Here is a 22,705-nt window from a genome sequence, read left to right as displayed (position 1 = left end):
ATCTTCTCTAACCCCTAGTCGGTCAAGGCAGATGACCGTTCACACTAAGCCTGGTTCTGCTGGAGGTTTTTCCTTCCCGTTAAAGGGGAGTTTTCCTCTCCACTGTCGCTTCATGCATGCTCAGTATGAGGGATTGCTGCAAAGCCATCAACAACGCAGATGATTGTCCACTGTGGCTCTATGCTCCTTCATGAGGAGTGAATGCTGCTTGTCAAGACTTCATGTAATCTACTGGGTTTCTTTACATAGGAAAGTTTTTGGTCAGTCTGTATGATTTGATTGAATTTGACTTTGTAAAGTGTCTTGAGTTGACATATGTGTGGTGAGGAAAGTCATACTTCTGAGAGTCCTGCAGCAGAGTGGCAGCGCTCTGGGCTGCAGGATTGTTCTTAGCATGGCCCAACCAGCCCTGAATGTTGTACTCCACCCAGTCGGTTCCATGGCTGTGACCCAGAAGGAAAAGGCTGGACTTTTCCCCTCGCAGCAACAGACTGGCTCCTGAAATAAAAATGAGAATGATCAGTATGGTCAGTTTCCCTGATCTCAAGGACCCCAGACGAGGTGATGCATTGAGATCACCTTTGTTTTCTCCCAGACCGGCACTGTAGTAGCTAAAGAGTCTCTCCAACATGATTTCCTCTGAACCTCCAGGCTTAACACCCTCTTCCTCCATCAGCCACAAAAGGCCTCGAGCCTCTTCGGTCTGGGCAAGAGTACGAACCTGCAGTGAGCACACAAAGTAGGGAAAATTTAACTTTGATATTTTTCACCTGTTAGTAATAGCATGAGCACAGGGCAAGATACAAAGGAAAGGATTTTTTGATTATGGCAGTATCAGCTGATGCCATGCAGCCAGTTGTTACAAAAATGTCATACATTATTTTAACCTTTCAAATCAAGAGGCAGGTTCACTTTGGGAATGGAACTCAATTGTTCTTAAAGCGATAGTCCAGATTTGTTTCTTTGGATAAGCTATAAGCAGAAGGTGATTTTTTTTATCATGTGTGAATAAAAATAAAAAGTTCTGACTGTACAGTTCAGCTAACAGGGTCAAGACCTAAGCAGACGTCAACCATCTAAACCAACTCCAGTTACTGTTTTCTGCTGATGCTATTTTATTTTATAAACCTTTGTACCGTCTTAGCTTTATACCTTATGGTTACGACTAAGATACATATCTGCTCCACAAAACATTTTTTAACTGAAGCATTGGCTTAAATCACAATGAAATAAAGTTTGTTTCTTTAGAGTTCCAATGTAGCCAATTGGATCTGGTCATGACCTTCCTCATAATGCAACAGTCTCCTCTGTAGTATGGTTTTAGTCATTCCAGTTGTTTGTGCATAAAAAGCTTTTAAAAGTTCAATCAGCTGCACAAGCACTAAACAACTTTCCTGCCATCAACAAATGTTAAAACAGTAGAAAGGCAGAGAAACGCATAATAGGAGGAATCTGTATTTTAATTTCCAGACCCTAGAGGTAATCAGTCAGCCGTCCATCTACAACCGTGCTAGTTCAACATCACCTTGGTTTAGATCAGTGGTTCTCAACCTTTGTTGAACGAATGCCCCCCTGACCATTCCATGATCCTTGTACCCCGCTACCCACCCACCCACACACACGCACGCACACACCCACACCCCCACACCCACACACACACACACACACTTAAAAAATATGCATGCATGCATCCATTTTCTGACTCGCTTATCCCTCATGGGGTCGCGAGGGGTGCTGGTGCCTATCTCCAGCTGTCCTTACAACCCCCCCACCACCCCCCCAAAAAAAAGACAGGGTGATGATGCGTTAAGTGTTCTTGCAGTAAACAGTGTGTTAAGACTGGAGAACTTCAACTGACATTGGGTTTTATGATGAGAGGAGCCATTGTTTTGCTTTAAAATTCCTGTTTTTATTGGATTGGAGCTGTATTTATGCCCCCAACAACTTGATGTCCTGCTGAGCAAATCTGACTATTTTACAGGAAATAAAAAGCATTGATTTTAAACATTGGCTCCAAAATTTATGTTTTTGAGACATATAATAGCTCTTGCTTGTGCATTACTTAACTGGAGAAACTGGTGAACAACATGGAAATGTTATTTTAGTTGCTACTAAGATTTTTCTGGAAAGAGCTGTGAAGTAGAATTTAAGTCAAATTGGTGTTTCTACTGAGAGAAAGGCCACGCAGCCTTTGAGGATGATTGAATTGCATATTAAAGGTCCCATGAAAAACAATTTTTTTTCTGGTCTAATACAGCTTTGTTGGACCTCTGACAGGTGTTTAAAATTGCAGTATAATATAGGAAGTCTGAATAGAAGTGGTTCAAATTTATACAACAGTTACATTCACTGTATCACAACATTTAACCTAAGGTGTATTAAGCAAAGTGGACTTGGGGGGAGAAAATACCACTACTACAGAATTAGTTGAAAATTAGTTTTACTGATATATTTTCTGAGCTGCCGAACAACATCCACACTTCACATGATCAACCATTAACCAAAAACAGAAATCGCTCACACCTCATTTAATGCTCTCTGGGCTTTTGAAAAGCAACGGAAGACTGAGAGGCTGAGGGAGAAAATTTATGCCCTCTGGACTTATTAAAGTTTTGAGGACTGAGACTCTGAGAGAAAGAAAGACTATTTTAAAGAAGAAAAATTTATGGGACTAACAGCACTTTATTTATTGAGAGCCTTGTGAATGGTGGGCCGCTGCCAGCTTTTTCCCATCTGGACACTGGGAAGTCAATTTTAGCCTGAGTGTGCCAGAGCTAACCAGGTTAAGCCGGTTGCAATATTTCGTCTGCATGTGGAGAGCTTGGCTGAATCCTTGCTTCATGAGATTCGATGTGGGGAAAGCAAGGAGCAGGAGATGGACCCTCTCCCACACAAACTTAGGTTGGCGAAGATGGTTTGTCCTCGCCTGTCTGTGGTCAGGTATTCTCCGAAAAAAGAAATCCTACACCAGGTCCCTCCCAGACACATAACGGACAGAGGCCATCAGGAGGACATTAGCCCCATTTACACTACCCTTGTTAAACCGATCCGAGCCGAGACCAGTCCGAGCTTGGATCAGTTAACCAAGCCGAGCCTCGTTCTGACGACCGTTTACACACCACCTATCTTGGTTCCTTGGTTGCTCCTTGCCTCCTAGTTACGATCAGTGGTACTACTGCTCTCTGGGATTGAAGGCGGGACCAAGCAAATCAAAACGGCGGCGCTCGTAACATTCAGGATGTTATTCTTGAGTATTATTGTGATATTTCGGTGTTTGCGGAGAGTCAGGGGAAAAAGGCAACCATTGGTGAATTCACTTGAGAGAGTCGGCTTTTGGGAAGTGGATGAGACAAACGAACATCTACTCCGGGTTTAAAGACGCCGGAAACGACAGGCGCTGAGGTTCATCACGCTGCTAAGCAGAATCATCACTAGAAACCGTGTGGCACGGTAAGGAAGCTAGTATTATTATGAATGTCTGAAATTTGTCTGAATGGAGTGTGAATCGGGAGGTGCAGCCAGACACGCCGGAAAAACCGCGGACAGTCAGCTGACTGTAAAGGCATGACGCAGTCTGCTCATGCGCTCTTTGTTATCAGATAACCGGGACAGAAAAAAACAGGCCGAGACCACACCAGGAACTGGTCTGCATTTAGTGCGGTCCGGTTATGTCTAGCTCGGTTCAGTTCAGTCTGCTTACCATTTACACTCGAGAGTTATCTCGGTTACCGAGCTCGGACAGGTCTCGGCTCGGTTAAAAAAAGGGTAGTGTAAACGGGGTTACTGTTGTCGGCAGTGGTGGTCTCATCCAGCTGGACACTGGAGGGAAAGCCGTGCAACTTTGCGCACATCTGTTCCCCCATGTCAGTTCATATCTCCCGTATGCACCGGGCCACACTGTCATTTCTGAGCAGGATGGCCTTGGTGACTGGTGTCGGGTCACACTGCATGAAGGTGGAGATCGCTTTCTTTATTGCAGGAATAACAAGAGACTCCCCCACAGTGAACGGTAAGCCGGCCTTTGCAATCAGTAGTGCTACGTTATAAAATGCCACCAACCCACTCGCTGGTTGATGCTCTGAGCGAACATGCTGTTGATTGTAGGGCGCCTTAAATGATGATCCCTCAGTGACAGGAAGCAGGCAGTCTTTTGATGCCTTGTCAGGATGTTTTTTGTGACAGATTTTCCTGTAACCACAATGGCTTCATTGTGTCGTTAGAGAAAACCTGCTCACATAGCAGGCAAATCAGCAGATGTACGTTGATGGAATAAACCCATAATTTATATAATTCGCATTGTACTGCCTGCATTTCTTCTTGTTTTCCAACATGTTTGATTTAATGTTGTGTGTGAGTAAACGTGGTTACATTATTGTGTTTGTCTACGTTTTCATTGGTTATTTCAATTTTAGCCCGCAAAGATTAAGTGACAGCTGTTAGTAGTTGTTTAAAATGCAGAGTTCAAATTAACTTTTTAAATTGTGGCTCCCTCATTCGTGCCTGAGCGCCCCCATACCAGCCCTCACACGTCCAGTGCCCCCCAAAACGATTATAACACACGCATTGAGCAACCATAGTTTAGATGAACAAGTCAAACCCTGTAAGAAGCAAGAATTCAACAACAAGTCACTGAGCAAACTTCAAGATGATGCCTTTTCCAAGAAGCCAGCCCCAAATGCTAAACTGGTGAAGGGCTTCTAACACACAAACTCTGGCCCTGGCCCTAAAATACAAGCAGCTAACCCAACCCAATTTATAGCTCGGCTAGCATAAAGAACACCCTTTTTCAGAATCTAGGAGAACAGCAGCCAATCAACATGTTGAAAGTAGCATTTTTAAAACTGCAAAGTTTAATTTTTAATCGTCCAAATTTAAAACATAAAAAACACCAAAACAAAGCAGGAATAAAATGTTGGATTAGCACCAGAAGAACACGTCTATCTCTTTCTTTCCTGCAGTTTATTGCAATTTTACATCATAGGATGCGGAGCTCAGCTGATTGTGTCTGTTCTCTATCTTGCTCTAAAAGTTGATTATCTCCTGCTTTTCACCTGCTGTATCAGGATTGTGAAGCATTCACAAGCTCTAAAACAGAGTAAAACTGGGAGGAGATATCTATGATGAAGAAGCTCCGCCTTTTCCTCTGGGTTAGCGGAAAAGCAAACTGGTTCTTTAACACAACTGCTTAAAAACTGGAACCTGTTTGCTGTTACAAAAAAAGCCTAGTTGTAATGATGTCACAACCCACAAATTCCCATAATGGCTCCATTTAAGATCAACACAGCCTGGTGAGATATACTTACCAGAGCTTGAGATGGGGCTTGATCAATAGCTGCTATAGACAGGGAGGGACTGGACTCTACGTCATCTAGAACAAGCTCTATGTTTTCCTAGAAGCAGGGAGGATAACAGCTGAGGTTAGTGAGCTACATCACATTTACACAAAGGAAACATGGAGCGAAGTAACTCAGTTCTACAATCAAGCTCAAGATCATCTTCTGTGAGTTTACATTTACAGCCAAAGAAGTGCAGCTAAATAATGTTTCATCCTTTCATTCAAACACAAAGAAAAAAACAAACGGATAAAGTACGCACTCACTGCAAAACAACGTTAAACTGATTAGATTGGTTAAACACGGCATAAGATTAAGATGATGCCCTAGTGGTTAGAATGTTGCACTTTTGTCCTGGAGGTTCTGAGTTCAACTCCCACAGACTGCAACTCTGGGTCCCTGAGCAAGACTCTCAGCCTCAGATCACGCCACACAGTGGCAGCCCACTGCTCCCTAAGGGATGGGTTAAATGCAGAGAAAAAGTCTTATTGGAATGTATGTTGCATTGAAAATAAAGATTATAATTCATTTTAAACCTACAAAACGGCATAAGAAATCCAGATGTATCAAATTGTTCACATGGATGGATCTTAGCAAATTCCCTTTTTTGAGGGGGGGATTTTTAATGGCTCTAGTGGCTTGCTTTTTTAGGAGAGTAGGCTGACAGGAAGAGACATGTGGCAAAGGACCACGGGTCGGAGTTGAACCCGGGTCAACCGCACTGAGGACTAAGACCTCAATACATGGGTCGCTCTACCTGCTGCGCCACCAGCGCTCCCAGCAAATTCCCTTTTAATATTCCAGTCCCAAAGGATTCCCTGATCCCTCCTCTGACACCCTCAACATTTAAATGTGCAAACAGGTGTAGGTAATCCTGTACCTGCGGTTCTCCTGCCAGCATGGTCAAAGATCAGATGTTCTCACAGCGCAGAGAACCCAATAATGGAGCCTGAGCCACTCCTACATGAAACGTGTAAAAATACTTATGCTCACACAAATGCTAGCATTGTAAATGAATGCAGAAGTGTGCCGAGGCAAGAATTATGTATTCCAAACTTTATGCATGTGAATCTTCACAAAAATACTGGAAAGCAAGAGACGGGGAGCTTGGTAGAAAGTTCTAAAGCTGCAGTTTAAACAAGAAACAATGTTGAAAGACAAGAACATGTCTTGACTGCACGCCCTAATGTGTACTGAACCTGTGTGCTCCCACAGGTGAACAGGCCTGATATGCAACAGGGGGATTAATATCAAATAAATGTACTCACCTGAACAACACCCATCCCACATTGTTCCACACTGTATTCAGTTTCATACCATGCCGTTTTTTACAATTAATAAATCATGCCAGGTCACCTTGCCTCAACGTTGGATGTGTAACACCATCACTTCACTGGCAATATCACCATTTACACTCTGGCACCCATTCTAGGGGTGTCGGCTCCAAGCTAATCATTGGTCTGCACATGGGCCGTACTGTGTCTAAATCAGACCATTCCTTCTGAGGGATTAACATGATACTGAAGTAGTTTTCTGAGTGAGTGTGCATATGTATCTGTAATGCCATGCTTTCTGCAGCTGTGCACCTCCTTATATCTTTCCAACTCTTGGACAAAGGTACGCTCGTGAAACAGTGTTTGCAGCCTCTCCTGTGTGTAGTTGTGGCACAGCTCCTCAAATGTAGCTCCTCTTTGCTGCTGAGCCAGGCGTGGGTTCTGGAAACCTGGCGTGTCCACGATCAGAATGGAGCAGAGAGAGTGCTGGCTGGACTTCAGAGCCCTAAGCACAAAGATTTTGATCATGGTGAGAGGGAAAACAAAGAAAACAACTGCTAATTTATGCAGAACATATATTAGAAACCTGTGAACATATGTTAACATTTATATTTTTTCCTACTTTAAAAATCATATTTTGCTTACTTCTAAAAGAAGTGTGAATACATTTTTATAACAGCCTTTTGACTTGTAAATGTCATTCATTTAAAGAGAAATAATAACCATTTCAAGATTACAGAACAACTATTTATATTACAGAACAACAAAAACATCAAAAAAATCAATGTTGATGGTGCTTTTTACTTTGAATATCAACAAAAAACATAAACAGCCAGTAAATGGAGAACACATAAGTAAACTGATCCCTGACAATATTTACAAGCAAAATGAAAACGATGTCCATGTTAACCAAAACACAACAGTAAAAACCTACCAAATACAATAATACATGTCTAATCAAATTGGTTATGCAGCTGCAAATAAAGGGAACTTTCTGATCAAATTAATTTTTAGTAGACAAGCTGGTGCTTCTATCAGCCAGCCTGGACTCACTGACTTTGGTTCTATTGGCCTGAAGGAACTACTGAATGAGAAAAAAAAGTCTTCCAGAATGGAGATAAGGAATTACCGAGGAGTTTACAAACTTAGAGTCAAGATCATAGACAGCAAGGGAGTGTACAGGAAGAAATTGGAGAGCAAGCTCCAGCAGAACAGTATAAGAGATGTGTGGTCAGGGATGAAGGAGGTCACAGGCTTCAAGCAGAAGGAAGATCAAACAGATGGAAGTCTGGACAGAGCCAATGATCTGAACACATTCTTCAGTTCAGTTCAGTCCAGGAACAAGCTCGGTAGCCTTCTCTCTCACAGCCAAACAATGATCACACTCTTTTGACATAAAACATGTCAGCCATGGACCCTTCTGCTTCCGCATGTTTGTTCTCAGCTAAATCAGAAGATGGTGCATCTCCCTTTGCCTCCTCCTTCCACTTTTCTGTCTCTAGCAATCAAGAGAAGAGACAGCTGGAGAGATTAAACCAGAACAAGGGTGCAGGTCCAGATGGTGTCTACAGCAGAGTCCTGAAGGCCTGTGCACAGCAGCTCTCTGAGATTCTACAGCACCTCTTCAACTTTAGTCTCACCTAGGAGAAGGTTCCAGTGTTGTGGAAGTCCTCTTGCATAGTTTCAGTAACGAAGAAAACCCACCCATCAGTCCTCAGTGACTTACACTGAATTACAGTGATCTAAAAATAAGTAAAATGTTCTTATCAGATCATTTTTGAGCAGATTAAAATGTTCCTAATCTGCTCAAATCAAGTGTATTTATCTTTGATTTGAGCAGATTATCTGCCAATGGAATGAGTTTTTTGACCCCTAAATTAAGATAATTAGATGAAATAAGATGATGGAGATGAATTGTTCCTATTTTAAGTGCAAAAGTCTTTTTCCATTGGCAAATCATAATTTACCTGCTCAAATCAAGGACAAATACACTAATTTAAAAAAAAATGGTACTTATTTCTAGTTCTGTGGAGGAGTATAAATACCTCAGTGTTTAGCTGGACAACAAACTGGACTGGAGACGCAACTGTGAAGCTGTCTATAAGAAGGGACAGAGCAGACTATCCTTCGTGAGGACGCTTAGGTCCTTCAGGCTTTGCAGTAATCTTCTATAAGGGTGTTGTGCAGAGTGTGATCTTCTCTGCCATCATCTGCTGGGGTAACAGCATCTGAGCAACTGACTTGAAGAAGCTCAACAAGCTGGTTCTGTTCTTGGGACCCTAGAACCTCTGCAGATGACTTTGTAAAGAACCATTTTTCATAAAATCAAGAAACTTATGGACAACCCTGAGCATCCTCTTCATCAGAATGTCGTACAACAACAGTGTCTTCAGTCAGAGGCGTCTCCAGATCAGCTGTAAAACAGACCGCTACAGGAGATCCTTCCTGCCTGCAGCCATCACCATCCATAACAAGTCGCTAAAAAAACCCGTATATAATGAGATATACAACATTTAATTTCCCTTTGGGATAAGCTAAAGAAAATTGTATTTAAGAATATGTTTTATGCTTGGTAGAAAAGGGGAAAGCAATGTAGCTTGTAATCACCCCTGTAATCTGTAATCTTTCCCATGGGCTAAAGCTACAAGTTGTTTCAAAGATAACTGACAAAGAAGGGCGCTATGTGATGATAAAAGGTCTCATTGACCAAAGAGAAGATGCCTTACTTATTCTTCAGACCCAACCAGACCAAACAATTTCTATTAAATATTTAAAAACTGCTCAAAAAACTGCTAGAAAAAGTGACCTGAACATAAAAAACACATCAGATCTTAATTGGGAAAAAAATCACCATCAACAACACTGTCTACACTGTAGAGCACTTCGGGATCCTAGGAACCACCCTTTCTCCAGACCTGAGATGGTCCTCTCACATAGACCCTGTTCGGAAGAAGGCCCTGGAGAGACGGTACTTCCTCAGCAGCTGTCGGTCATCTTCTACACTGTCATCATTCATTCTGTCCTGTGTTTGTCCATTACTGTGGTTCGGCTCAACCACAAAACAGGACAGGTCCAGACTTGAAGGAACAAATATCATGCACATATACTGCTTAGACTTTTACCTTCAGGTGGGCACTACAGAGCACTATTTACATGTCTTCCCCCAGCATGTCTCCTGATCAACACTTAAACTCAGAGAGCCCAGATTAATCCATATTTGCACTAATTAAACCATGTCTTTCTCTTTTGTTTATACATATTTACAAAAAAAAACTTTTTTGTTTCCCTTTTATATTTATATTTAAAATATCTTTACTGAGACCAAAGTGAAACCAAAGTCAAATTCCTTGATTATGTGTGCAAACGTCTGATGTTGAAATGAGAATTACATTAAAGAACCAGAAGGACGTCAGAGGAACAGCTGAATTTAAGCCGTTAAGCTTAACACAAATGTAAGCAATGGTTTATATAAAATGCTTGAACACTTGGTGTATTCACACCAGGGAAGTCCTTTGGCCCGGTTGTTTGGTCCTTTTTTTCTCGTTTGGTGTGGTTTGCTTTCACATTGTAGTTTTTGCAAGTGAACTACAACTTGAAACAGAGCAGAGCATGTGACAAAATGGCTAAGGTGGGACATAGCACAGACCCAGAAATGGAGGAAAACTACCATGGCGAGAGGCGGGGAACACCCTGGACAGGCAGCCAGTCTACCGCTGGGCAACACAGAGACAAACAACCATTCTCACACACTTTCTATGCAGAAAGACCAAGGGTAGAACTTGAACCCAGGACCTTCTTGCTGCATGACAACAGCGCTACCCACTGCGCCCACAGTGTAGCCCGGTTTCAGGACATGTTATTTCTAATTTTGGGATGGCTTCGGAGAACGCGTCCTGCAAGCTGAAGGAGTCCTGCAGCAACAGCAGACGCCGGCAGGTATGACCTGAGGACTACTACTGCTACTGCTACAGTGGCTTGTTAAATCCAAAGAGATGTACATCTGTAGTTGGTTCGAATCAAGGCCGTTTTGTATTCACACCAGAAGCGAACTGCACCAGAGTCTGTTAGGAAACAAACCCAGGCCACCTCAAAAAGTGGGTCTCGGTCTGGTCGTTTGGTCCGGACCTTTTGTCTGGATTAAGGGGAGAAAAAGGTGGCAGGTGTGAAAAGTCTGCCATATGTTCTTCCCATGTTCTTGCACTGCTGCAAGAGTTTATGTACAAATACTGGGAAAAAACAACCGAAAAATAGAATATGAGTCAGCTAGGTTTGTAGGAAAAGATGGAGTGAACCAATGGATGCAAGCCAATAGCTGAGATGATAACAAAAGAGTTTACCTGTTTATGAGTGAGATGACCACAGTGAAGACCTCGGAGTACAGTCCTGATGCCATTGATTCCAAACATTCCAGAGCTGTGAATTTGGAGCCTATAGGGCAGAGCATTACTCAGCATTACTCAGCTGATTCAGAGTAAAACCTTTTTCAATTTTAGACTTTTATAGAAAATAAAAAACACAAGATAAGTGCTTTAAATAAAAGCACAGCATTAAGTATCCTCCATCAGTACTTTTTAAATGTAAAGACAGTAAAATAAGTAGTAGGACCTGTAATGCTGTTGTCAACATAAACCAAGGCTGTTAAAATTTAGGTCGACACATAAAATCTTCTTAAAATACACAAAATGTGGGGCGTGCTCCTATGACATGGAGGTGGTGACTGCGGCTCAAACGTGGAGGCCTTAGTCCTCGACACAGCTGATGCGGGTTCGATTCTGGCCTGAGGTCCTTTACTGCATGTCTTCCCCCCTCTCTCAAACCTTTCCTGTTCGCCACTAGTGTGGTGAAAACCCAGAAAAAGAATTAAAAATATAAAATACACAAAATGTTAGTTACATCACTATTTATTTCTTGCTCAAATACCAGGTTTTTGTATTCATCTTAATTTTGTAGTGAATAGAACTGCTTCAAAATCTTTTACTCAAAGGATTACAGACTTTTTGTGGCCCGCAGGTGCTTACGAGACAATTTTGGCTCCAGTGGCAAAAAGTTCGACAACACTGGGTTAGAGAGTACAATTTAGTGCTGACATGTAGGGAAAAAAATGCTTCCATATATAACCATTAAAAGACAAAAACAAGAAAACAGGTAAAAAGCAACTCCGACAAATGAAATGAACTCTCTCATGCTGGTTTAAAAGCCAGTGAAAAAAGATTAGCTTTAAGAGCAGATATAAATTTACACAGTGAAGAGGTCTATCTGATGTGCAGAGAATGAGTTGCATAGATGTGTAACAAGCTGCGCCTCGGCCTGGCTCCAAGCAGCAACCCAGCCCCTCCCTTCCCTTGTCACGTCACCTTCTTTGTGCATATTTGTAAAATGACAAAACCACAGCAAAACAACATCACCTTTAGGAGGAACATTTCTAGTGAAGAAGTAAGTAACTCATTACTTTATAATGCTGTTAGCAAGAGACCATTTCGATTTTTCCTGGGGTGCTCTCCCCCATGTTGTGCAAACACTGCACTGTTCTGATGGGGGCGTTTTAGGGCAGGGAGGGACTAAGCCCTGAGTGGCAGCTGTTCACATGCAAGCGCACATGTACACACACAGTCCAGCCCGGCTATGTAAACAACAGAACAACACAGAGAGCGGCGGTGTGAAGTCATACCATAGTCCATCCAAAATATTACCCTCAGTTCTTCTCATCATTATTTTTTAGTTCTTTCTATCTAAAATCTAAAAAATGTTCTTATTGCTCCTTTAATAATGTGTAAGAAAACCCCTATTTTTTATTTTGTCATTATTTAATACAGGTGGCATGATAATACTGTTAAAATATAATGATATGCCTCTTTTAAAATTCAGCATATTGTAAAAGAAAAAAAGTCCTTCGTGTTATGGAAAGACTGCTGATACAAGAAAAAAAACTCAAGGTTTTTTAAAAAAAATAGCTGCTAATTAAATAACAGTCAGTCGATACGATCAATCAACCTTAGATTAACTCATTAATCAATAACTTGGATCCCTAGTAGCGCATCGTCATCAGTCAAGCTCAATATCTATCAATTCCCCCGCAATGAAAACACTGCATCTTTCATTTACATGTATTAGTTTTTTTTTTACTCTTCTTCAGGGTTTTTTGTGGCAATAGTGGCTCGTTTTTCATACAGTAGGCTGACAGGAAAGGTGGTTAGAGAGAGGGGGGAAGACATGTGGCAAAGGACCTCAGGTCAGCCACATCGAGGACTGAAGGCCTCCGTATATGGGTTGTGCTCACTACCCCTGTGCAATCGGAGCATGCCCAGTTTACATGTATTAGTAAGATAATGCCTTTCAATCATCAGCCTAAAACAAGAGAAAAAAAAACAAACAAAGTTGAACTGGTTTAGTCAGTTAACACTGTTCCATCAATAGCTCAAAGGTAAACTCTTGGACTGATTGCTTACTATGATCTTTATAAGGAGTCTCAGAGAAGCTGCTCTCCATATATAACCTGAGCAGGGTGTTTCAAACATTAGCAGAAAAAAACAACCCTGTAAACCATTTCAGGACACCTTTTTATACACCTATACGGCAAAAGGTCAGCATCAAAGACAACTCCAGTCTTTACAGTAGGTTTTTACCTATGCCATCACCTTGACTAGCATCATCCGTTCCTCCTCTGAACAAAGGCTGCATTCCCCTGGTCTGATTCTTGAAAATCAGGGAAGACAGTTCATCCAGGGTGCAGCCCAACAGGTAGGCTGCCTTCTGGGCCCATTCGTGGTGGGCAAACTGCCTGCGTCCTGCTTGAAAAAGAAGAGTATATTCAAAACCTGAAGAACAACAAGAAAAGGCAAAAAGCTAATGAACGTAACATGTCATAGCAATGATAATGTTAAGAATTGTAGTGTCCGTATAATTTGAAATTCTCCCTGCAGGAATCACAATAAAGCTATTTACATGCATAAATCAAGCGGAGCACTACGGCCAAAGCTGATCGCTCCACTTGTGAAAGTAAAATCTGTCAAGCTCCATTTGGCATTAAGACATCAATTTTTATTGCCACATTGGTAGACAGGACACAGGAAAAAAAAAAAAAATAAATATATATATATATATATATATATATATATATATATATATATATATATATATATATATATATATATATATACTATATATATACACATATATATATATATATATATATATATATATATATATATATATATATATATATATATATATATATATATATATAATGTTAATAACATTAAAAAGAATAATGTTGAGCCAAAGTAAAATCTTCTAGACCTCCTGTTTGCTCCTGTTTACTTAGCATGGCCAGTAGATGGCAGCATACAGATGGGTTGCAGAGTAAGTAATAGACAAAGACCAAATCAGCTGTCAACCAAAGAACAGGATCTTGTTCAGATCTAGAGGATGTAGAACATGCAGAGACTAAATTACGGATAAACACTGAACTTTTAACATTCAAATATTAGGCAGAATGGTAGTGCACATGACTATAATTTAGTTCAGACAATTAGGGTTGGCTTTTCCTGTTGCAGTTTTACTTTTAAAGGACTACACGCTGACTGTCAGTGAACAGCTCTATGTAGATCTAGAAACACGAGTCATGGTCTAAAACGTTGCAATAGCTTGACATGAAGATGGAGAAAGAAGCAAATAAAAAGAAAGATACTAACAAATTAAGGCCTGGAAGAAATTACGAGGGCATCAGGGCAGAAAAACAAACTAACAGGGTCTAAAATCAGGTTCTAAGAGGAAAAGATTAATTCCATTACCTTCATCTTCGTCTGCGTTTGATAGGATGCAGCATGCAAACATGCAAGTAAAGAGAGCGGGTTAGACAATACAGTTTATGGATGCAATTTTTCATCTGAGACACACAGAAACAACCAGCAGCCATGAAAAACCCAGGAAAGCCATTAAGACACATTAGCTGATTTGTCTGAGGCGTTTGAACCATGTTCTACTGTTTCAGAACAAGAGACAGTGAAGGACACATTATGTGACCTTAAATGCAACAACTAAGATCAAGAATTAAAAATCATGTGTTCCCATAATGAAATATTGGTGAGACACCAGCTCAGAATGCACATAGATCACACATAACACGCAGACACAAGACATAATACTGTCACTTTTGATTGTTTTGTGTTTTTGTTTGTTTTAGTATTTCCTTACAGAACCTTAAACAGTACCCCTGAGGCAACATTACAAATTCACCAAAATAAATCTTAGCTGTTTTTTTTTAAGTTAAACAGACAATTTTGATGAGTATAGTGTGCCCTTTTGTGTAACAAGGAACAAACATAATAAGAAATGAAGATGTGGTGTATTTACAGATGGATAAGTGAGAGATCCTACCTTTAGTGGCTCCAGCAGCCCCTAAGTGATAAATGGCCCCAAGAATAAGCCAGAGAGCCTTCTGTTCTTCTACAGAGATCCCCAGGACCTTCATTGCAGCCTGCAGCTTGGTGAACTGTTGTATAGCCCGCTGCTTTTCTTCGGTCTGAAAACCACATTAGACCAAAATTCCCACATCTGTGATGGAGGGCTGCTGGTGGCCTAACCATTTCATCTATCAATGAAAAAGAAAAGGACCCCGGAAAGCAAACAGCTTATTACCTTGGAGTGTGGGTGAATCCCAAAAGCACTGCTTTCCTTTAGCTGGTTAAGGTGCAACTCAGTTCTAAAAGAGATGAGAAGGCACAGAGTAAGCTTCTTTCAGTCACTGAAATTGTTCACTTGTGGAAAAACATAAAAATCATTAGGTAAAGCACTTGACCTGCCAGAAATGTCGAAAATAAATAACTAAAGCAAAACAAAGAGTGAAAGCCAATGTACTACAACAGTACTACAATGCAGATCATTTGTTATAGCATTAGAACAATCCATCCAGTCATTGTTTTTACTCCTAATAAAACTCCTAGAATGACACAAGCAGTTGTAAAAAGGACAACAGATAGGTAGTTGTAAAGCTTTGTGGTCTAAATCTTCATTAAAAAACATTTCACGGTCATAATGTATACATACTTACACACAGTCATAAGAAAAATAAATGGATCATGACTGTATTAAAAGTCCACTCTTGCTGCTTTTACATGATTTAACAAAGTAACAGAAGGAAAATCAGAATGAGCTTTATTACCAAGTAGTATTTTACATGTAAAAACAATTTGCTTTGGTGTAAAATACTAAAGCAAGTGGCTGCTGATCAAATGCACTTTATTATTTGATCATGAGCAAATGTTACCACTTCCATGACAGCCGGGGGTCTTTGAGAATTTTAGGTAGTTTTCACATGTATTTCTGGTTTATAAAGTTTGAATGGCCTGTCCATACTCGCACATTGAGCACTATTAAATTTTTTATAATGTTTGGCATTCAAGATTGTCCCAAACCAGTTCACTGTACAGTACATTTCTGTAAAAGCAACAAATCACTAAAACAGATTACCTGATGCGGTGAAAGAGCTGTAAAATTATCATATAATTTAAATCTAATGTGAAAATTCTGTTAAAGATTGCACAGTGATGTAATCACAGATTAGGGTGATGATGTTAGCACTAGCTTCTGAACTATTATGGCTACCCGGTTTCCCTTTCCTGTCTCCCCTGTCTTGCTCTGTGTTTCAGATTTCCAGCTACTCACTTGCCACTTTTAGTGACTGTGATATGAGCACTAAATGTGGTATTTCTGTTGCTTTGGAAGAAAGGGTGTGGGAACTAGAGGCATGGGTCCATGGTGTTGAAAAATGAGCAGATAGGCCCCTAAGCCACGGGGGAGCCACCAACAGTAGTTTCTGGTAGTGGCCCTTCAGCAGAGCACACACAGCCGAGAGGTCAGGCCGGCTGGGTGACGGTATTTAGATCCCAGCCCACAAATGATCACTAACCTTTGGGCTTCTATTAAAGGAAAACTAATAGCTGCAATTCTTTTAAATATCTAACCTATTGGTTTTCCTCATGCAAATTACAAAGCACTACAACTACTTCTGTCTGTTTTTTTCCATTGTCCACAAGGCCCTTACTTTCAATTTTTGTATCAGTTGTATCAATAACAGTTCTCAGACTTATCTGATGTCTCAACATGCAGTTTTATCTGGATGCCAAGTAAGTTAGTACTCTACTTGCAAAGGCTTGTTTGCTGCACAAGCACAGGTAGCACAGCAGCATCAACTTGTGTGAAAATGAAAAGAAGTTATCCCTCTGGAAGCAAAAAAAAAAAGAAACGAGAAAAAAGGGAGGAAGAAGACAAATAAAAACAAGACAGTGGTGAGTGTAATAGCTTATTGTGGCCTATTTATCTAAGAGAAATGGATTTTCATGCAGTTTTAACTTGACGGGCCTGTGCCATGTACCCAGCTGTAAAGGCTAAACTTGTTTGCTTAGCAAGCTTGCTGTATGTAAAAACAGGCTAAAACAATCGCTTCCTATTTTTTTTACACAAATAAAAGTTGTATTCAAACAGTAAGGCTAAAATGCTAAATTATTGACTTAATGTGCAAAAATGTTTGCTAGTGCAATGAAATTACTATATGTAGTACTAGTATTTGTTTGTTGTTGTATTTGGTGTAATGATTTTATGGTATTAAATGACAGATTTTTTTTATTATCATGTACACTTTGTAATAAATAAACTTAAAAGTTTACATTTTGCATTTTTACCAGTGTTGGATTTGATTTGTGTGATGAAACCTGGTCTGAGGGCCCCCTTGAAATTTGTTGTTTGGGACCTCAGCCCTGCCCTTTTCACCCTCTTCACACACAACTGATCTGCTGTTCACCCCACAAACATGGTTGTGAAGTTTGCAGACGACACCTCTGTGGTGGGTCTCATATCCAACATAGATGAGACCCACTACAGAGAGGAGGTCAACAATCTGACACAGTGATGCTTCATCGTGAAAACCAGCAAGACCAAGGAGGTCATAATGGACTACAGGAGGTTCAGTAAGACTGTGCACACTCCTCTCTGCATACATGAGGAGGTAGTGGAGAGTGCAAAGAGCATAAAGTTGCTGGGAATTCACATCACCTCTGACATCGTATAGAAGGCCTAACAACGGCTCTTATTTCTCAGAAAACTGAAATGGATAGTCGGCTGCTCCTAAACTTTTATAGAGCTACAATGAATGAAAGCATCCTATGTTTCAGCGTGACAGTGTGGTATGGTAGCTGTACAGCACATTCTATCACATTCTAATGTCTACTTGCACACTTCAGTTTCTCAGGGAATGTCTGTTGGACAACCAATGCCAATTGCATAGTTCTGTAACTTGAAGATCTAAATTTATTGAAATGTATTTTGCTGTGTGCATGAGTGCATCAAACGACAGAGCATCCGTGTGATGCACTCAGTGCTACTGCACAGCAGTGTTGTAGTCAAGTCACTATGCCTCGAGTCAGAGTCCAAGTTCGAGTCTCCAGTGTTCAAGTCCGAGTCAAGTCCAAGTCACTAAAAAAAGTCAAGTCCACTACTCATCGGAGTCAAGTCCGAGTCGAGTCACTATTGATCCAAGTTCGTTGTAGGAACATGCCGTGACTTGTGATGTATAACATGAAGCAGTAACATTCCATTGCACTAATAATGGCGTTCCGCGAGCAAGCTATTTTTAGAACGTGACGTCATATCACGTACAGGTAGGGCAAATATGCGTTTTCCTCCACTCTTTCGCTGTAGTTACCCTTGGTTTTACTCGGTAAAACGACTGCTTTTTCCAAGTCTAAGACGTCTCCTAACCATGGTTTTTAAACATTGTTGTTATGGAACGTGCAACAGCGACTCGAGGTACGCTGATAGGCCGCATATGAAGGATGTTAAAGCCGCAAGCGGCGTCGATCAGCCTATTGGCCGGCCTATTGGCCACCGCTGCGGTGCCGGCCGGCCGGCGGGGTTGGTGACGTCACGTGCACGGTACGCCATTCAGATATTAAAATCATACACCAAATAATATTCTAATGACATATTAAAATTATAGCCTAATGATATAAAAAAAAAAAGTCAAGTCTTTTCTTTTCTGAATGTAGGAGTCCGAGTCCAAGTCCGAGTCCAAGTTCGAGTCATCAGTGCTCAAGTCCAAGTCAAGTCACAAGTCTCTAAATTTAGCTAATGACTCGGACTCGAGTTCAAGTCTCGGACTCGAGTACTACAACACTGCTGCACAGTAAGCTACATTGTCTGTAAAAGGACTGCCATCTCTTCTGACTGAAACATTAGTCTCATTAGATGCTAAGAAAAGGACTATTGGCGCCCTTTAAGGTTCTGAGTTGATGTGCTGGTCAGTGCAATACATTTGCTTTCAATTGCTAAAAATACCGGACACAATGGGATAAATTCCCACTGTTGTGCTAATAATATTTTGCTATATTTAAGCATAAATCCTGATTATTTCAATCAGTTAGGTAAACTACAGGCATGTCTTGATGACATCAAAACCTAACCTGGCAAGCCAGATTGATAATGTGTAGCACTCTACATTCTGCACATTATCAATCTAGGACTGGTCCCATGTAATCCGTTCGAAAGGAGAGACATTCAGCAGAACCTTTGAGTTGATTGGGCGAAGCAACATGTAGTGCACGCCCTGCAAAGGTTGGTTTTAGCCAATCATGGCATCGAATGAAAATGTAAGCAGCAGGCACCATGAGAACCCACAAATTAAGATGGTCAAGGCACTTTTTGCTTTCCTTCTTTCACAGAAAAAATTGTGGATTCTGACAAAACAGATGTGAAAACAGGTGTGATAGCAGCAGCTGCATGTGCATCTTCCTGCATTGCAGTGTTATGGTCCCGCCTTAAACCATAATATTGCAATGTGATTGGCCCAAAAGTTATTGATTTGAGCTCAAGCAATTCAGATGGGGGGACAACATAGATTCATGTTTGTGAATGCACAAATACTGTAAGAATTCAGCTGGACGACCTTAAAATTTCAGCGTTAAACTCAGACAAGACAGAAGATGCCATGTTTGAGTCTTTGAAAAGGAAACAACCTAGTTACTTAATATGGACGTCATTAAATTGACCTCTGGTAATAAAGTAAAACCCTTGGTGTTATTTTTGACCAGGACATGTAATTTAAATCCCGTTTTAAACAGGTTTCTAGAACTCCTTTAGTTTTACTTCTGAATATTGCCAAAAGTAGAAAAATACTCTCCAGCACTGACGTTGACAAATTAGTCCAAGAATGTTACTCCAGATTGGATTATTTTATGTGTTTACTACCAGAAAATCCACAAAATATAGGTAAAAGCCGATCCAACCAGCTGCTGTAAGAGGTCTGATGAAAATGAAAAATTGAGATCATATTTCTCCTATTGAGGCTTTTCTTCATTGGTCCCCAGATAAATCCAGAATAGGATTTAAATTTCTCCCACTCACATATAAAGGCCCTCAAATAATCAAGCCCCATCAAACTTCAGAGAACTAATTGTTCAATATGTTCTTAGCAGAAGGAAAGGCAAGTTTATTGACAGCAATTGCTTGACATTATCGCCGGCCGTTCGCATGGCGGGGACAGCAATTGCTCAGTGGAAGACAAGCCAGAAATACAGCAGCACAATGGCATTATCTAGTGACGCTTTCACTTAACTGCCACTACAGACTCCTCACTCACTTTTCTCCAAGTTTGTCTCAGTAGTAATAATTGGTTGAGTCCTTTGAAATCCAACAACTATCGCTTCGCATCCATTGCAGGTATTGTGTCACTATGGCTTTGTTTTAATTGCGAAAATTGTGCATTTTGCATTGCTAGAATTGTCTCTGTGGCCTCGCTTAGCGTTGCTTTGTGTGACGTCGCTGCTGTGTTGCACCTGTGCATAGGGACATCATGTAAATCTGTTGCTCTGCCTGCCACATTTACATTCGATGTGAATGCACCTTAGGGAGGATTTATTTTTTTGAGAACAAAGATGTTTTGGAGACAAAAGAAGTTAATGAAATGTACAAACCGTTTGTTTGAAGAAAGTATGACTTGAGCTAAAAGGTAGAGGTGTATTAGTAGGACTGCTTTTTCCATGATGCTCAGCTCCAAATATATGGGAGCGGTCTGGGGTTTCCAGGGAGGTTGGGGTAAACATGTTCCTAACTAGAGTCTGGTGTGTCCCATGCATTGCTTATACATCTACAGGCCTCAGCATGGCACATTAAAAAAATTATGACACTCAACTTCCAAAATTCTAACCACAAATGATGTAAATAGGGTTTCTGGGAAGTGGAAAAGGCCAATATTAAAAACTGATAAAACAACAGCCTTATCGTTGTCAGCATCATCACCTCAGAACGCTGTCAGCTCCAGCCATCAGGTAGTAAAACACATTGAAGGTGGACTCTGCTTCAGGTCTTCTGCTCACCCTCAGTTTCTCCAGCAGCATTGTCTAAACAACAAGAGACAACCAAAGTAGTACACTGCTGTATTTGAAGCAAATATTGTAATTGGTGGACATAAAAAAGCTGAAATCTGACAGCATTGTTACCTGAATGGAGGCAGAAGCCACCTGCCCAGCCTGATCAAAGTCCAGGGACACAACATGAGAGAAGCGGCTGGCATTCGTGTTCATAGTTGTAAAGCAGTTGCCAAAAGCCTCTAGGATTGTGTAGACTGCCTGCCACTTCTCAGCTGTTTCAAGAGGAGATGGAAACGATCAATTACCATCCCTATTTCTGTTTTAGTACTGTTAACCTCGGCAATAATTTCCACAGAAACTTGAGATCTGCTCTAAAAAGATAAACACTTTGTCAACCTGCTGATAATCCTAACCTAAAGAATGATTTTTAAATGTTAAAGCATCCTTTTGAGAGGCTTTCTGGAGTTACTTTCACACACAGCTTATGTTAAATCAGGAACTACCTTCAGCCATTGGATGGACAAAGAATAACACTGACATCTTAACTTTTCACAAAATAAATCAATATTGAATGGAATAGTGACCCTAAGAATTGAAATCAAATCGACTTGTACTAAAAAATACCCAGCCCTGGAGGGGTCACATGATGGCGGCGTAGTGAACACAGCTAGTCAGTGAAGGCTCCGTGCCACTTGGTCTTATTTTTCTAAATATCCTGACAATCCATTGAACTGCGCTCTGTGGACATGATGGGCTATGTCCCTGGAAACGTTTTGGCCACGCTCTTTCAACAACATGGGCAAAACTCAGAAGACTAAAGACAAAAAGGATGGCGACCAGCTGCCTCGCTTTGACGCTCTTGGAAACCTCGATCCTGCTATGACCTAGGCTTTGGCCGTTATGACAGCTAATATTACTAAGGTAATCGATGATAAGATAAGCCCACTTGCGGATACTGTGCGTTAGCATGGTGAAGATATCGAACCCGCTGGCGCACGGTTAGATGAGGCAGACGCTAGGATATTAGCCTCAGAAAACTCTCTTACAGCGCACAAGAGCAGAATCGAACAGCTGGAGAGGCAGGTTGGTGTTCTGTCTGAAAAGGCGGACATGCCTGAAAATTATAGCAGACGGTTGAATATTCGTCTTCTTGGTTTGGCTGAGGACGGGGAGACCAGCCGGCCTGTTAAGTTTTTTGAGTCATGGCTATCTCAGATTCTTCGAATACCAAGAGATAACGGGCACATTAGGCTGTTTCAACAGGTCCCAGCTTTCCTTTTACAACACCTGCGATAACACCTGCGACAACATCGCACTCAACTTTGCTCTGCTTAACATCCGCTCACTGACAAGCAAGGGACATCTCATTCAGGACCTCATCACTGACCGTAAACTAAACTTTCTCTGTTTAACTGAGACCTGGCACCAGCCCCAAGACTACTCTCAGCTCAACGATTCCACTCCTAGTGGGTTTGTTTACATCTCTCAACCCTGTGGTTCCGGTCGCGGAGGAGGTCTCGCGATAATTCATCGCAAGAAGTGGAAAGTCTCACCGGTATCTGTGCCAGTCTCAAGCACGTTTGAATCCACTGTCTGCAAGCTATCTGGTCCAACTCCAACCATCATTGCTGCCGTCTACGGCCACCCAAAACCGAATAGTGCCTTTTTAACTGAGTTTGCTGATTTTCTCACCCACCTATCCTCTCTCTCACCAAACTTAATTCCGCTGGGTGATTTC

The 22,705-nt window shown here is 41.1% G+C and overlaps 1 protein-coding gene across 6 annotated transcripts in view; it reads right to left on the bottom strand.

Annotated features, from left to right (window-relative positions):
- LOC105918954 (unconventional myosin-XVIIIa) overlaps positions 1–22,705 on the bottom strand; it is a 188,869-nt gene that overhangs the window by 97,775 nt on the left and 68,389 nt on the right. For 5 of the 6 annotated variants that reach the window (XM_036133281.1, XM_036133278.1, XM_036133279.1 and 2 more), the window contains 11 exons: positions 21,097–21,239; positions 20,897–20,997; positions 15,245–15,308; positions 14,984–15,128; positions 14,398–14,409; positions 13,231–13,395; positions 10,945–11,035; positions 6,920–7,112; positions 5,304–5,390; positions 580–721; positions 339–498 (listed from right to left, as the gene is read on the bottom strand). In XM_036133281.1, coding sequence (XP_035989174.1) covers positions 339–498; positions 580–721; positions 5,304–5,390; positions 6,920–7,112; positions 10,945–11,035; positions 13,231–13,395; positions 14,398–14,409; positions 14,984–15,128; positions 15,245–15,308; positions 20,897–20,997; positions 21,097–21,239 — 1,303 coding nt within the window. The remainder of the gene's footprint in view (positions 1–338; positions 499–579; positions 722–5,303; positions 5,391–6,919; positions 7,113–10,944; positions 11,036–13,230; positions 13,396–14,397; positions 14,410–14,983; positions 15,129–15,244; positions 15,309–20,896; positions 20,998–21,096; positions 21,240–22,705) is intronic. The other variant, XM_036133280.1, reaches the window with a different exon arrangement.

Source organism: Fundulus heteroclitus, unplaced genomic scaffold (genome assembly GCF_011125445.2).
Source record: "Fundulus heteroclitus isolate FHET01 unplaced genomic scaffold, MU-UCD_Fhet_4.1 scaffold_60, whole genome shotgun sequence".
In the NCBI taxonomy this organism is placed as follows: Eukaryota; Metazoa; Chordata; class Actinopteri; order Cyprinodontiformes; family Fundulidae; genus Fundulus; species Fundulus heteroclitus.
This window is presented reverse-complemented; position numbering and strand designations above follow the sequence as displayed.